The 13947-nt window shown below is 41.0% G+C and overlaps 1 protein-coding gene across 3 annotated transcripts in view; it reads left to right on the top strand.

Annotated features, from left to right (window-relative positions):
* The window catches only part of LOC310851697 (phospholipase A2 inhibitor gamma subunit B-like), a 223610-nt gene extending 210588 nt beyond the window's left edge, over positions 1 to 13022 (top strand). For all 3 annotated transcript variants that reach the window (XM_083754340.1, XM_083754341.1, XM_083754339.1), the window contains 5 exons: positions 4673 to 4874; positions 6328 to 6456; positions 11080 to 11232; positions 11859 to 12014; positions 12712 to 13022. In XM_083754340.1, the coding sequence (XP_083610466.1) occupies positions 4823 to 4874; positions 6328 to 6456; positions 11080 to 11232; positions 11859 to 12014; positions 12712 to 12875 (654 nt within the window). In that variant the 5' untranslated portion in view covers positions 4673 to 4822 and the 3' untranslated portion in view covers positions 12876 to 13022. The remainder of the gene's footprint in view (positions 1 to 4672; positions 4875 to 6327; positions 6457 to 11079; positions 11233 to 11858; positions 12015 to 12711) is intronic.
* Positions 13023 to 13947: the final 925 nt, after the last annotated feature.

Here is a 13947-nt window from a genome sequence, read left to right as displayed (position 1 = left end):
TCTTTCTATTTCAACTGGCATGCAACATTCTGGGGCTTCTGACATGCCCAGTCCTCGTTCGGCTGCTTGGAGTTTGGGTGTTTGCCTGTTGTTGTTTTCTTTGAATTGCTTTGTTTGCTTAAGATGTTTTGTACTTCTGCACAGCAGCTAATGGGACATGGAAAAGTGTGCTGCATATCATCTTTGATAGTCAGAGTACTATTAAGTGGCTGAATTTTGGGTAATAGTCTTTCAGGAAAATAATTCAGTTACTCTGCAAGATTTTTTGCTTGTACTTTTTCTAGCAATGGGAACAGTCAGTGGCACTCACTCCAATATTCAGTGCACGTCACAATGTCCCTAACACTGTCCAATTCGCTCAAGCGCTATCTAGCTTGGCTACTTCAGCAGTCCCCTGTGCCATATCTTGAGTCTTTAGCTGTCCTTTGATTTGAGGTATGGGGGAATTGTTAAAAAAATACTCATGTGAAGCAAGTTAGAACCCATTCTGAGTTATAGGAAAGGCTGCAGTACTGCTTCTTTTCAGTATATTGCTTTGTCCATCAAGGACACAATAACTTTCCATAGTCCCTTGGACATTGCGGTAATACAGAGATAGCAAACAGTTGCAGAGCAATTGTCCTTATTTCTTCTGAATAGAACCAATGTTTTGCAGAGCTTTTAGTTAGAGGGAGGCATGCTAGCACTTGTGGTGGGGCTGTCCAAGAAGAGAACTTTTGGGGTGTATGGAAATACATTCAGAAATGTATAATATTGTATATATAAGGTTTTATGGGAACAATCCACCCCCATCAATTTGTTAGTTTTACAAAAGGTGTTGAAGGGTTATCCAGACCTAGATAATAGTACTTACAATTTTAAACGTTTTAGGACTCTGTGTCATATATACTCATATTAGTCTGAGACTTTATCAGTTTAGGCAAAGCTTGAAATCAGTGCAACAGATGGAGGCCATTATTTTAAAAAAGATTGCTTCCCCCTGGTCAAATCACTGAGAACAGTCAGGGACACTCACTGTATTCTGCTCAGCATCTGCTAAAAACATTCTTGTTTAGACAAGCCTACTGAAATGCTTAGAAAGTTTTTGCAATTTTAATCTGTTTTAGTATTTTAATCTGTTTTAGTATTTTAACGCTTGTATATTCTGATTTTTATCAAATTTAAAATTAAAATTTGTAGGATAAATCTGAAATATATTTGACATACTTGCAAGTGGGGCTTTCATGTTTTATATAGACTTACTGTTCCATCTCCATCCAAAATACCTTTAAGTTCAAAACATCTCACAAAAACTCCTGTATTGACTTCTATCACTTTAATGCAGTGACAACTCTGAAATGCTCCTACTGTCATCATAATGCAACCCCATGTGAAGGCGATACATCTGAGGTCTGCAGTTCCACCCTCCCCTGTGCAGTGAGTGCTGTGGGGTGAAATAGAATGAACTTACACAGACAATGATCTGGATTAAAAATGGTGTAGGTGGAATTTGGGCTCAGGCATTGGCTGTATATCCATTTCAGGGCATCCATGTAATATAAAGCTAACACGAGTTACGAATAAATTGTAGAATAATTATATAGAAATAAATTCTGAGAAGTGTCTGGCAACAGCTAATGGAACTCAAAGTTGAATAAATCAGCCAATTTTGGCACAGAGCTGTGAATTTCGCTATGTCCCTCTGTATCTTCTTGGCAAACACACACTACCCACCCCCAGACCTCACTGAACCATTTATTCCCAAGAGATGCCCGCATCATGAATCTATAGCCTTTAAATATCTCCATGTAAGACTCTACCAGCATCAGTTCTCTGCCTTGGTACATCTCTGCTCTGAGTCGCTAAATCTTTCAAGAATGCAGAAAGCACTTCTGAGCACCTGCCTCCTCTTGGCCCTGCTTTCTCCAGGTAAGTAGGAACCAGCAGAATTGTATTCTTTTAAACATCACTGTGTGATCCTCTCTCTCTCTGATCTTTGCTGATGTGTACTGCACATCAGTGTCCTTCTATGACACTACCTGAAAGATAAAGAGAAAACAAGAAACAAAAGAAAAGAAAGCAGGAAAAACAGAAAGGATAATTTTTTTAAAAGGACTTTCAATTATACAAAAGTTATACAAAAGAAATTATTCAAATATTCACTCTAGAATTACACCCAACTACTTTACTTTCTGTTAAGCAATATTTCCTGAATTTCCCAACACAAAGCAGAGCTTTAAGCACTAAACTGTACATGGAAAGCACAAGGCAAAAGGTAAGTGTGGCTGAGCCCTTCATTTGTGAGAGTTCCTCCGCCAGACAGGGGCGGAGGAAGGGGGTGCATTGGGGGTGGTCTGCCCTAGGTGTCACCACTAAGGGGGGGTGACAAAATGCCGGGCAGCACTAATCGTGGGGCCCGCAGTGTGTCGGAGCTACGCATCTCTCCTGGGAGTGACACAGTGGCTTGGGCACCCACAGATTCCACACTGCCCCAAACGGTCTGCCCGCTGCCTTCCCCAGCTGTAGGACAGCTGAGTGGGAGAGGGCAGGCAGACTCCTCGGAGGCACCATGGAGCAATCCTGCCTGGGCTGTCCCCGCCCCCACGGGCAGTTGGCTCTACCCTTAGGTGCTGGGCATGCGTGCCACCCCAGGCACCCAATCGGCTTGCTCCGTCGCTGATGCCAGATGGCTACCTAGTTCATAATGCTGTGTGCTCTGGACTGCAGCCTTTTTTGAAAGATGTGGTGTGTTTCTACCTATACTTCATATCATGATAAGAAATGCTCCTTGGATGCTTTCTTTGAAGAGATTCCCAATAAGCTCAGATGTCAACAAAGGAAACAGACCTTTTTTGGGGGGGTTAAATAGCGAGATGTGGGGGATATGGATGGTGTTGGCACTGAAGATGTTGCCTATGGGTTGCTCTATTTCATGTGCAGCTTTAATAATAATAATAATAATAATAATAATAATAATAATAATAATAATTTATTTATATCCAGCCCATCTGGCCGGGTTTCCCCAGCCGCTCTGGGTGGCTTCCAACCAAATATTAAAAACATAATACAGCATTAAACATTAAAAACTTCCCAAAACAGGGCTGCCTTCAGGTGTCCTTTAAAAGTAAGATAGTTGTTTATTTCCTTGACATCCATCGGGAGAGCGTTCCACAGGGTATGGTCCACTGCCGAGAAGGCCTTCTGCCTGGTTCCCTGTAACCTCACTTCTTGCAATGAGGGAACCGCCAAAAGGCCCTCAGTACTGGACCTCAGTGTCCAGGCTGAATGATGGGGGCTTTAAAGGTCAGCACGAACACTTTGAATTGTGCTCCAAACGTACTTTTGAATGCTTCAGTTGTTTTTTAATTGAACTGTCAAGAAGTGGACAGGTTTGGCAGATGTGGTCTACTATCTGGATGACATCCTCTTTATATGCCCTGCTGAGGCAGGCTGGTGTTCTCATGTTCACACCTGACACAGGAATTTAGTGATATGGTAGAGGAACTGATGGTTCCTCTGGGAAAGGAAAAGACAGAGGGGCCTAGTGCAGCATGAACTTTGCTAAGTATAGAGTTGGATTCAGTCAAGCAGTGTTCAAGGTTACTTCATGAGAGTTGCAGGAGTTAGTGGTTTACATTTTTCATGCTGGGTGGTGCTGCAAGGCCAAGAATTTATGATACGTTTTTGTCATGCTAGTTTATCATAGAGAGAGTCTGTCTAAGGGACATTGGGATCAATTCTTTTTGGATTGGGTCTGCATCCACAGCAGCCTACCTAGATATGTCCAAGGATGGCTTCCAATTCTGCTCTGCAGCAGGAATGGATGCCTCCCTCAACATTGCAGGGAGAAGCAGATAAAGATAATGAGAATGTTGGGGGTTAAACCATTCTCTGAATTCCTCTCTGGGCTTGAGAGGAATGGTCTTTCATCCTTGGTTTGCCCTGAGGTCTGACACTCACTTCCTCATGGAATGCGAGGGTAGGCAAAGGCACAGGGTGCAGAAGCATTGTGTCTGCCGCAACCCCCCTGACTCCGTTTCTCAAAGCAGAGGCTACACTATTAATGGATTTTAAAATTGGCTTTAAAATAACGGTACATGATGGAAGATTATGCAACTTTCCAAAAAAATAATAATAATTCCTTGGTAGGCAGTAATAAATGATATCACAACATATCACACATGGAATATCATGGTCTCTTACTTCCACTTACACAGGCTTACTTTTTACCTCAACCTTACATCCCTAAACCCCAGCTGACTGCTTTACTGCCATTGGCTCATCCCACAGCTTGGCTGCACTAATGACTTGGGTTAATCTGCAGCGGAACCAAAAATGTCTTCCTCAGTTGCTCTTTGCACATTGCCAGGTGCACTTGACTAGGAGAGAGAGATTGCCATATAGGCTTTGCACTTGTCATTTTTGTTCCCAGATTCTTCTTTCTTTCTTTCTTTCTTTCTTTCTTTCTTTCTTTCTTTCTTTCTTTCTTTCTTTCTTTTTTTTTGGTGTCGTTACCATTTTAACTGTAACGTAATTTTATAGAAAAATAATTCTGTCAACTGCCTTGAAACAACTAATGAAATCAAAGATGAATAATTCAGCTAATTAAATCAAAGATGAATCATTCAATTAATTTCAACACTGAGTTTTGAATTTCAACATGTCTCTCTTTGTTCTCTTAACAAATACACAGGTCCCATTGCCAGACTTCACTGAACCATTTTTCACACACTTTGACTGTAGTATGAATCCTTGGCCTATAAATATCTCTAAGTAAGCCTCTGCCTCCATCAGTCCTCTTGACTGGTCCATCCATGTTCTTGAGTCTCCTTATTTTTCTAAAATGATGAAAGAACATCTGAGCACCTGCCTCCTCTTCGCCCTGCTTTCTCCAGGTAAGTAGGAACCAGTAAAATGGATTATTTTTATCCTTTTTAGAAGACACTGAAAAGCCTTGCTCCTTGTGAGGGAATGAGAATGGGGACAGGAGATGAGAATAATGGGGGGGGGATCATAGAATTTTAAAGTTTGAAGGAACCCCCTTCAATGCATAGAGTGCCACTCTCTGTGTTACAATGCTATTATTGTTTCATAAAATAGACCAAACCATTTCTGCTTTGATATACCTACATGCTTGTGCCAATAAAGGTTTCAGAAAGCAGTCTCTTGGGTCTCTATATAAGGAGCAGGCTAAGAGATAATGAGTGATGTCTTCTACCTGAGGCTGATCACCAATACAAGGTCTGTCTGTTGTAGCAGTCACTGAAGGCTGTGTTGGGCATCCCTTGGAAATTGGCAGTTCAATAGTGGCATTTGTTAAGGAAAGTGGCAAGCATTTGACCAGATAACTTGCACTAGAATACTCTATTCTTAGGAGTGGATACCAAGGGAAAACTTTGGTGTTTCTAATTAGTTGCATCCCCTTTTCTTGACACTTATTCAAGGGCAATGCAGAGCTCAGTTCAGAGAAACTAGAGGTAGTTTAAAACATACTGATATTCAATTCCATATAGCACAAGGCATGGAAATGCTACATTGGAATAGTAGCAATTTTAAAAATATATACTTTAATTGAGCACATTCCGCTCCACCTGGATAAAAACTGCTGATATTCTTGATGGTAGAGAGTATAGCTTCTTCTTTTTTTATTCTACACAGTTTCAAAAACTTTAATGGAGCTTGACTCAGATACTCAGATTTCAATGCCATAGAGAATTTGTGTACCCCTATGATTTTCTGTGTTTAACTTTCATTGACACTTTCAGGAGAGTGTTCTGTGTATTGTGTTCTTGGTCTAGGCTTTCTTATTTACAATATGTACTGTACACCTCCAAGAGTTTTTTCAGGACTCATTAAGAAAAAAAGAGGTGCTCTAAATTTGTTCACTTTTTGTTTATTATTTAATATATTATTTAATTTATTAATTTTATCTATGTATGTATTTATTATTAAATTTATGTTCAAAACATAAAATCATTGGCACTCATCAAGAGAGAGATCTCTCTTTTCCTAATTACTGGAGAAGGGGAAATTGCCTTGGATAAATATGACACCCAATCATTAATAAAAAAAAGTTATAGCCTTCCAGTTTAACACACATCTACCCTCTTGCATGCCACCTCCTTAGGAAGAAGGACATCTTCTCCTACATTATAGTACTTTGACTAGTTAGGAAAACAGGAGTTGGATGATTAACATGCATTTGACTTCACTATTTCAAAGAATAAATCTGAAATATATTTTATATTTGCATACAGGGTTTATGTGTTTTATATAGCCAGACTGTACCACTAACTTCATTACCATGTCAAGAAATCTCCTGCAGCAACCTCTGTCTCCTTTATGCAGTGACATCTCTGAAATGTTCCAATTGTCGTTTGCCACGTGGCAATGACGCTTGTGACGTCGTTAAATATCCACGTCGTGTCTGTAGGTCTTATGGAATCTGCTCCTCTGGTGTTATGCAGAGCAATATACGTGAGTGAAATCTTCTCACTTACTTTTGGTCACCCCAAGGAATGACTTTCATGTGTAAATTAGTATTATTTATTATTTATTTATTGCATTTATATCCCACCTTTTCTCCAAAAAGCACAAGATGGTGTACATGGTTCTTCCTGTTACAGATATCAAATATTGCACAGTTTGAAGTGACTGGAATCAAAAGAACTGACTCCTTTGAAAATGAAATGTTGTTTATGAAATATTGTTTAAACTTTTACTGGGAGAACTTTATTCAAAACAGAATTAAAACATCAAAAATATCCATGTAATATATTGTGCTGTCCAGCACAGGCTCAGCTTCTTATAAAATATGAAATAATCCAAACTGACCTATAAGCAAAGGTCACTTTCTCTTTCTCCAGCCTGCTTTTCTGTCCAAAGGCTGTTTGTTCTCCCTTCAGGAGAGTCATTTACATACATTGTTTTGTCTGTAGCTTTTAGAGAGATGACTCTATTTGCATCTTCACTCCACAGAGGCAAAGACTCAAAGGCAACTCTTTTTGAAATGGGGATTTCAACCCAGTACCTCTCTCATGACCTCAGGTTTACAACGCTGACATGTTAGCTAACCGAGAACAATAATCAGTTAGTTAATCATGCAAAGAGCTCAGAGTCCTTTAGAAATGCTCAGTGTCACCAATACATGTTTAGTCATTTTCCATTTTCATACATACATATTTTTTCATTTCTGTGTGAATTAAACCACTATACTTAACACTTCCCCCATGCATTTAACCTTGTGAGGTAGGTTAGGCTGAGAGGCAGTGAGGGTTGAACGTCAGCTTAATGACTGAGTGGAGATTTGAACCCTGGCACCTCATGTCCTAACCTGACACATAGCAGCCATCCTCTGTCTCATGAATTTACTCCAACATTGGTTGTCTCTTTCCATCACATTTCAGTTTCAGCATAGAGATCCTGGCATGCATCAGACTAGGGCTGGCATGAACTCTGGTTTGATTTTGGTTAGACTTCCATCATAAGGTGAGGCAGTAAGTTAATTAAGTTAATTAAATTATTACAAATTCAATGCAGGCATCATTTGTGGCAGCTGTAGCTTTTTTCTCTTCTTGCTGCTGCACCAGATGGTCCAGATTAGGTTGTACAAAGAAAACAGATGGTTGTCCTAGAACCCTACTTCTCCTTCCTGCATTATTCCAAGTATCAAGGGAGCTGACACATAGCACGGTTTATCCACAGCTCAGAGAGAGACAAGGCAGCACCAGATACCTTGCAGTTAGTCTTTTATTAAAAAATCAGAACAGAAAACACAGAGAGACACCAAAATACACACTATACCAAGCAGTTGCTGAGACTGTCTTGCACCTCCCACTTCTCTCCATTCCCTCTGTGTCAGGACCCTCCCTCCATCTACAGTGAGTCCCAAGAGACCCTCTCTATCTTTGCCTGGTTCTCTGCACTGTTATGTGTATCAAATCCCATGTTCTGGGAGTGTGCAGGCTGTCAACAGAAATACTATTGGGGGGGGGGGGGCTCTGTGGTAAAGCTGCTAAGTCTGGGCTCCAAATCCTCTTCCTCTGTACATCCCCCGGGGAGCCCTTCGTCAGACAGTTTTCACCACTCCTTGTCATCTAGCCAGTCCCTGACAGCAGGCATAGAGACACCAGTCATGGAGTTGAGTAGCAAAACTGATTCTTTACACAAAACATAAACAGAGCATTCCATAGGCAGGTCTAGCCCAGTGAAGCATATGCCAGAGCTGAGGATATGAGCCTTCTGCTTCATCCTAAAGCACCTCCCCAGCTGGCTGTCTTCCCAACAGTCTCCTCTGAGGCGGGGCTCTCTGTGCCTTTTGTTCTGCTACATGGAAAACCCTTCTCGTTCTTGGAGACAGGGGAGGAGGGGAGAGAAATACCATGGAACTGTCAGCCTGCTGGGTGTCTGTCAAAGTGTCAGCTTCTTTCTTCTCAGTTGCCTCACTCTGACTCAAGTCTGTTACTTGCTTTGCCTCCAACCTGTCTGCCTGCCCACCCACCCCCACCTTCTACCTCTGATCTGTCTTCTGAATAGCACCATCATTCTGCTGGCTCAGAGGCTTCCCCCTCTGATGTTTCGGGGGGGGGGGGTCCCTGGCTGTAGCCTCCCACCATTCCTCCTTGTCTAGTCAGTCTCTTACATCAAAAACCTGTGAAAGAAGATATGTGTTGTGATGTCATCAGTCTCAGAGACCCTGGTCCCCTTCAGTTTGTTGCAGGGGGATAGTAAAATCAAAGTGCAATGATACTAAGCCATGCATCTTCATACACTGTGCATTTTGGAAGGATTAATAGGATTGTTGTCTCAAAAGCAGATACATCTTCCTTTTATCCTGAGTATCCAGTAATTTTAGAACACAAGGAAGGGCTATATGGCCTCTTGGCTTCACAAAGGTCCCTTGAACATTGAGCATCTCTAGGTTTCAGCTTCCATTTCTCTCATTGCCTGCATGCCCTGGAATAATAACCTGAGATACAAGACTGTGGTATAAAAGCAGAAATTTATAGACCCACTACAATTGGTGGGTCTTCAGCAACAATGATCAACAAGTGCAGGCTGGGACAACTGTGCAATAAGTGAGGGAAACCTGTCTGTATAACACCCTAGACAAATCATTCCTCCATCATCAGAATGGTGCAAATTCACCCCATCTGAGAAATCAGATGCCCTTTTCATCTGCTACATCTTTCAACTAGTATCTTCCAGACAGACAAATTTATTCCAGTCTCTACTAGAAATGGGTGAATGTGTCAATTTTTGTTTCTTTTACTTTCGCATTTCCCCCAAACTTATATAGTGCTTTGCACAGTAAGTAAATAAATAACTCATGAAAATGTGTCAACATTTGAGAGCAATTTTCTCCTAATAAAACATTTTCATGCAGTTGTGACTAATAAAAATGTGATTGTAAACCATTTTCCCTTAATACAATATACGTGTGTCAGTTCTTTTAACTAATATAGCTGAGTTGCATTCAGCTAAGTACTGTTTTGAGTAAATACAGTGGTACCTCGGGTTAAGAACTTAATTTGTTCTGGATGTCCGTTCTAAACCTGAAACTGTTCTTAACCTGAGGTACAACTTTACCTAATGGGGCCTCCCACTGCTGCCATGCCGCCACCACTCGATTTCTGTTTTCATCCTGAAGCAAAGATCTTAATCCAAGGTATTATTTTGGGGTTAGCAGAGTCTGTAACCTGAAGCGTCTGTAATCCGAGGTACCTCTGTAACTGAAATGAATGGCCGTAAAATAGCCTTGCTCACTAACCAAAATGAGTTGGATTAGCATTGAATACCACCTGCTGTTTACACGCATGTTTCCTTAATATTTGCATCTTTGAATGTACTGTGTACTGTTTTGCTGGAGAACTGATTAGCAAAAATCAGAAAATTATGGTTTAATAGACAGCAGAGCCTGGTGATGCAGTCCCTCAGAAATTTCACCAGAGTCCTGGAGCCTCTCTCTGACTGGTTAACAAAACAGTTAGCCAGAGGGAGGTGGAGCAGCACTTTGGGAGGGAGAATAAAAGGAGCAGTTTCTGGTAGGGTTGCCATTTGTCCAGGATTTCCTGGACATATATGAAATAACACATTCATCAGCTGCGTCTGGGTGGAAATTGGCTAAATGTATGGGTAAATCTGGACGTATGGCAGCCCATTTCGGAAGTGCTGATTTTGCCAATTTCCCCTTAAAATAGCTCAGAACCATCATTTTTTGTGTGTGTGATCTTGCCAAAAACTGCTCAACAACTTTTCTGTCTGGATTTTCACTGTTTGAAATATGACAGTCCTGTTTCTGGGGGAGGTAGTTAGAAAGGGCTTGATTTGAGATGTTAGATAAGGTTCAGGTTGAGAGATAGGGCTAGATTTGAGATGGGAGATAGTGATTAGGATACAATATTATATGATAGAGGGAGAACTGGTTCTAATTTGAGTTGAACATCCACACGGAGTCTATCTATGGCCAGAGGAACTGTAACACCTGTTATATCTAAGTAAAGGAACGAGAGGAACTATTAAGCATTATACTACCTTCACTAGAAACCTGAACATCTACCTTAAGTGAACCAACTGATTTTTAGCAACTGAAGTTTAAGAAGAGCTGTGCCTATAATTCACAGTTCTTGAACCAAAGGATGAACCCAAACACCATTATCCTTCAAAATCCCTATATAGAAGATCCCACTGCTTACCACCAATTAATTAAGTAGAGGATTCACCCCCCTAATTGCCTCCAATTAAATATAGCAGACACACCTCATGGTACGCTAATTAAATGAATGTCTACAATTTACCACAGGCTACCTTGGAAGGGGGTGGTCTTGTGTAAGGGAAAATTTAGTGATTTAGAGCCTTGGGTAGAAGTTGAACAATCAAGAAAAGTTTTATTTGCAAAAAGAATTTGTGAAACAAGGTTGGATCAGGAGATGCATTCTTTCAGGTAGAAGGTAACTTATTACTTAAACTAAATATAAGGATGTCACAGGCCTAAAGACAGTATTACATAATTTCTCACTGAAGAGTAAAAATAAATACATTTGGAGTGAATTAACTAGAATTTTTGGAGATTTGGGGTTTATTTATTTTTGCTCCTTTCAGTTCAATGGTATCAAGAGGAAACTTACCGTCAATGTGAGGACCCCAATTTTTGTCACTCAGGTGATTATAGCGTCACTGCAGCCGAGGGTAAATTTCTCTGGACAAAGGTCATCTGCTGCAGAACGGAACTGTGCAATTTGGAGCCTCCCCACCGTGAGTATCTACATCTATGAAATTTAAAGGCTTGTAAAACCATTATATAAGAGCCACCTAGTTACAGGCATAGTAGAGCATTTATGTTTTTTGGTCCATTCAGACATAGTGTGCAAGGGTCCAAGAGTATCTACAGTTGATCTTTGAATCTGGAATGGATAGAGTAAATGATCTCCTCTTAGGATGCAGAATAATCTAGTGCTCCTTACTTACATCAGTCAAATTTCATACAGGTAGTAGGTGGTGCTGGAGGCAGAGAAGTAGAAAGAAATATGGAAAATCTTGGTATAGCACTGCCCAATTTGGGTTCTGATCTTGCCCAGTACTTGCTTGCACTTACAGAGAGAGGGAGGGAGAGATATTGCCTCCAAGGGAAAGCAGCTGTCAGTACCTTCGGATATGGAAGTCTAGAAACAGCAGATAGTTTGCCTGATGATTCAGAGATGATCAAGAGACAATCCTAATCTGCAAAGTTGATGGCAGTTGTAGGACACAATGTGGAGGTTCAATTCCAGCTATGGTATTAAGTTACTAGAAGGCATGAAAAAAGTGAAGTGATGTTAACAATAAAGAGAGTGGGGAATGAGGTCTATCAATATGCTAACTGTAGGTTTTTGCTTTGGTAGTTCCACCTCGTGAGGATCTTCCCCCCAATGGTCTACAGTGTCCAGCCTGCTACAGCATGGTCGGAACTAGAGCACCACAGAATTGTCAAAGTCAGGGGAATGTCAGCTGCCTTGCCTATGAGACCAAGTGCATTGACTATTTTAGTATGCTTGTGTGTGAGTAATATTGCCAATCATCCAAGAAAGTCCACTCCTCTCTGTCTCTTTCTTACTGCCAAAAAAGCACTGACTTAACTTTGTTTGCATTTTATATCTTTATATCTTTGATTTCTTTCTCAAGAGTCTGTCCCATCTAGTTCTTATAGAATTCTAACAGGTAGACTGGAATCCAAAACTCAAGCCAAACTGAAAAGGAAGATCCCTGCCAAACGTGGAGTCTGCAGGGATCAACTGCAATATGCAGTTTTTGATCCCAATGCCAGCACAGCTTACTGCCAGTGTCACTTGGCTGATTGGCAATGGTAGAAAACATTGCTTTCAACAGGAGATTCAGATGACTGGCAGTGACTGTAAGCCATGCTTCTCAAGCAACAATTCAGAGAGATTTCCTAGACTCCTAGTTTTTCTTCTGTAGCTGTGAACATACCCGTCACAAATGTGATGTAATACAATGTTGGTGAAAGGCGAGTGAGTGTTGCTTGGTTAAAATGGACAAATTATGCTGCCTGCTTGGCTTAATTTGACTCACAGGGTAAGATTCCGAAGGCATGCACTAGCGATATATGTGTCTGCTGGATTAATCATACAGTATGCTGGTTCCAAGCACACTGAACTTTAATAACCATAGTAATTCCTACACCCCACAAGGTCCCATTAAAGAACTAATGCAAAACTTATGCTTTTTATTTCCTAGTTGACCACGATATTTTTGACCTCAAATTCCAAGGCTGTGCATCTGAAGACATGTGTGCCCTTGATGGAAAACACTTTAGCTTTGGCTATATTGCATTAATGAATGTTAAAGCAAAATGCTACGATCCAGAGAAATCTTCAAGACAGATTGACCTCAAAGGGTAAACAGGGGAGAGGAAAGCTCTCCTCTTTATTAATTCCACCATTCATGGTAGTGGCAGAAGATACTAGGAGCCCAGTGGTAAGAAGAGGGACTCAGGTCTCCTGGGTTTTCTTTTCCAGAATTGGTGAAATTCATGATCAAAATAAACTCTTCTGGCATATAGAATCTGTATTCTGTATCTTTATGTTTCCTATTTGCAGAATATGTAGAATGGTGAGAAAGGGTATTTGACAGGAAATATGAGAATTGGCATAGTATTTTGTTCAACCCTACTTCTCTCTACTGCTAAATTTATGTAGTACCACAAAAAACACCCAAATGCAAGTTCCTCTGTCGTATAACAGGTATTGATTGGAAGATCCATCTCCCAGCTGTAGAAAGTCAACGTTTTAGGGTGGTCACATGAAAGATGAAGCAAATTTGTTTTCTCCTGCTCTCAAAGGTAGGACCCAAACCAATGGCTTCAAGTTGAGAAAGGAAATTCCGACTAAACATCCCAAAAACTTTCTGACATTAAGAGCTGTTTGGATTTGATATCCCATTTTATCACTACCCGAAGGAGTCTCAAAGCGGCTAACATTCTCCTTTCCCTTCTTCCCCCACAACAAACACTTTGTGAGGTGAGTGGGGCTGAGAGACTTCAAAGAACTGTGACTAGCCCAAGGTCACCCAGCAGCTGCATGTGGAGGAGCGGAGATGTGAACCCGGTTCACCAGATTACGAGTCCACAGCTGTTAACCACTACACCACACTGTTCTAAAGTGCAACAGTCTCCCTTGGGAGATTGTGGTCTCTCCTACCTCATTTTCATTATCAGTCAGAGGTTGGATGGCCATCTGCCATAGCTGAGATTCCTCCATTGCAGCGGGTTGGATTAGATGAGCCTTCCAACTCTACAATTCTATGATTCTAAGGCATTAGGCTGGCCACAGGTGTGCAGGAAAGCTTTCAAATGGAGGACTCCTTAGACACAGCTACATTTGTAAAGAAAAGGTGCTTTATATGTTATTCCCTTTTATGAAGTTTAGTGTGCGTTTAACTGAAACGCTTTTTTAATGTGTCTAGATCCAGCCC

The sequence above is a fragment of the Podarcis gaigeae genome (genome assembly GCF_964106915.1).
Source record: "Podarcis gaigeae genome assembly, chromosome: 8".
Lineage (NCBI taxonomy): Eukaryota > Metazoa > Chordata > Lepidosauria > Squamata > Lacertidae > Podarcis > Podarcis gaigeae.
This window is presented reverse-complemented; position numbering and strand designations above follow the sequence as displayed.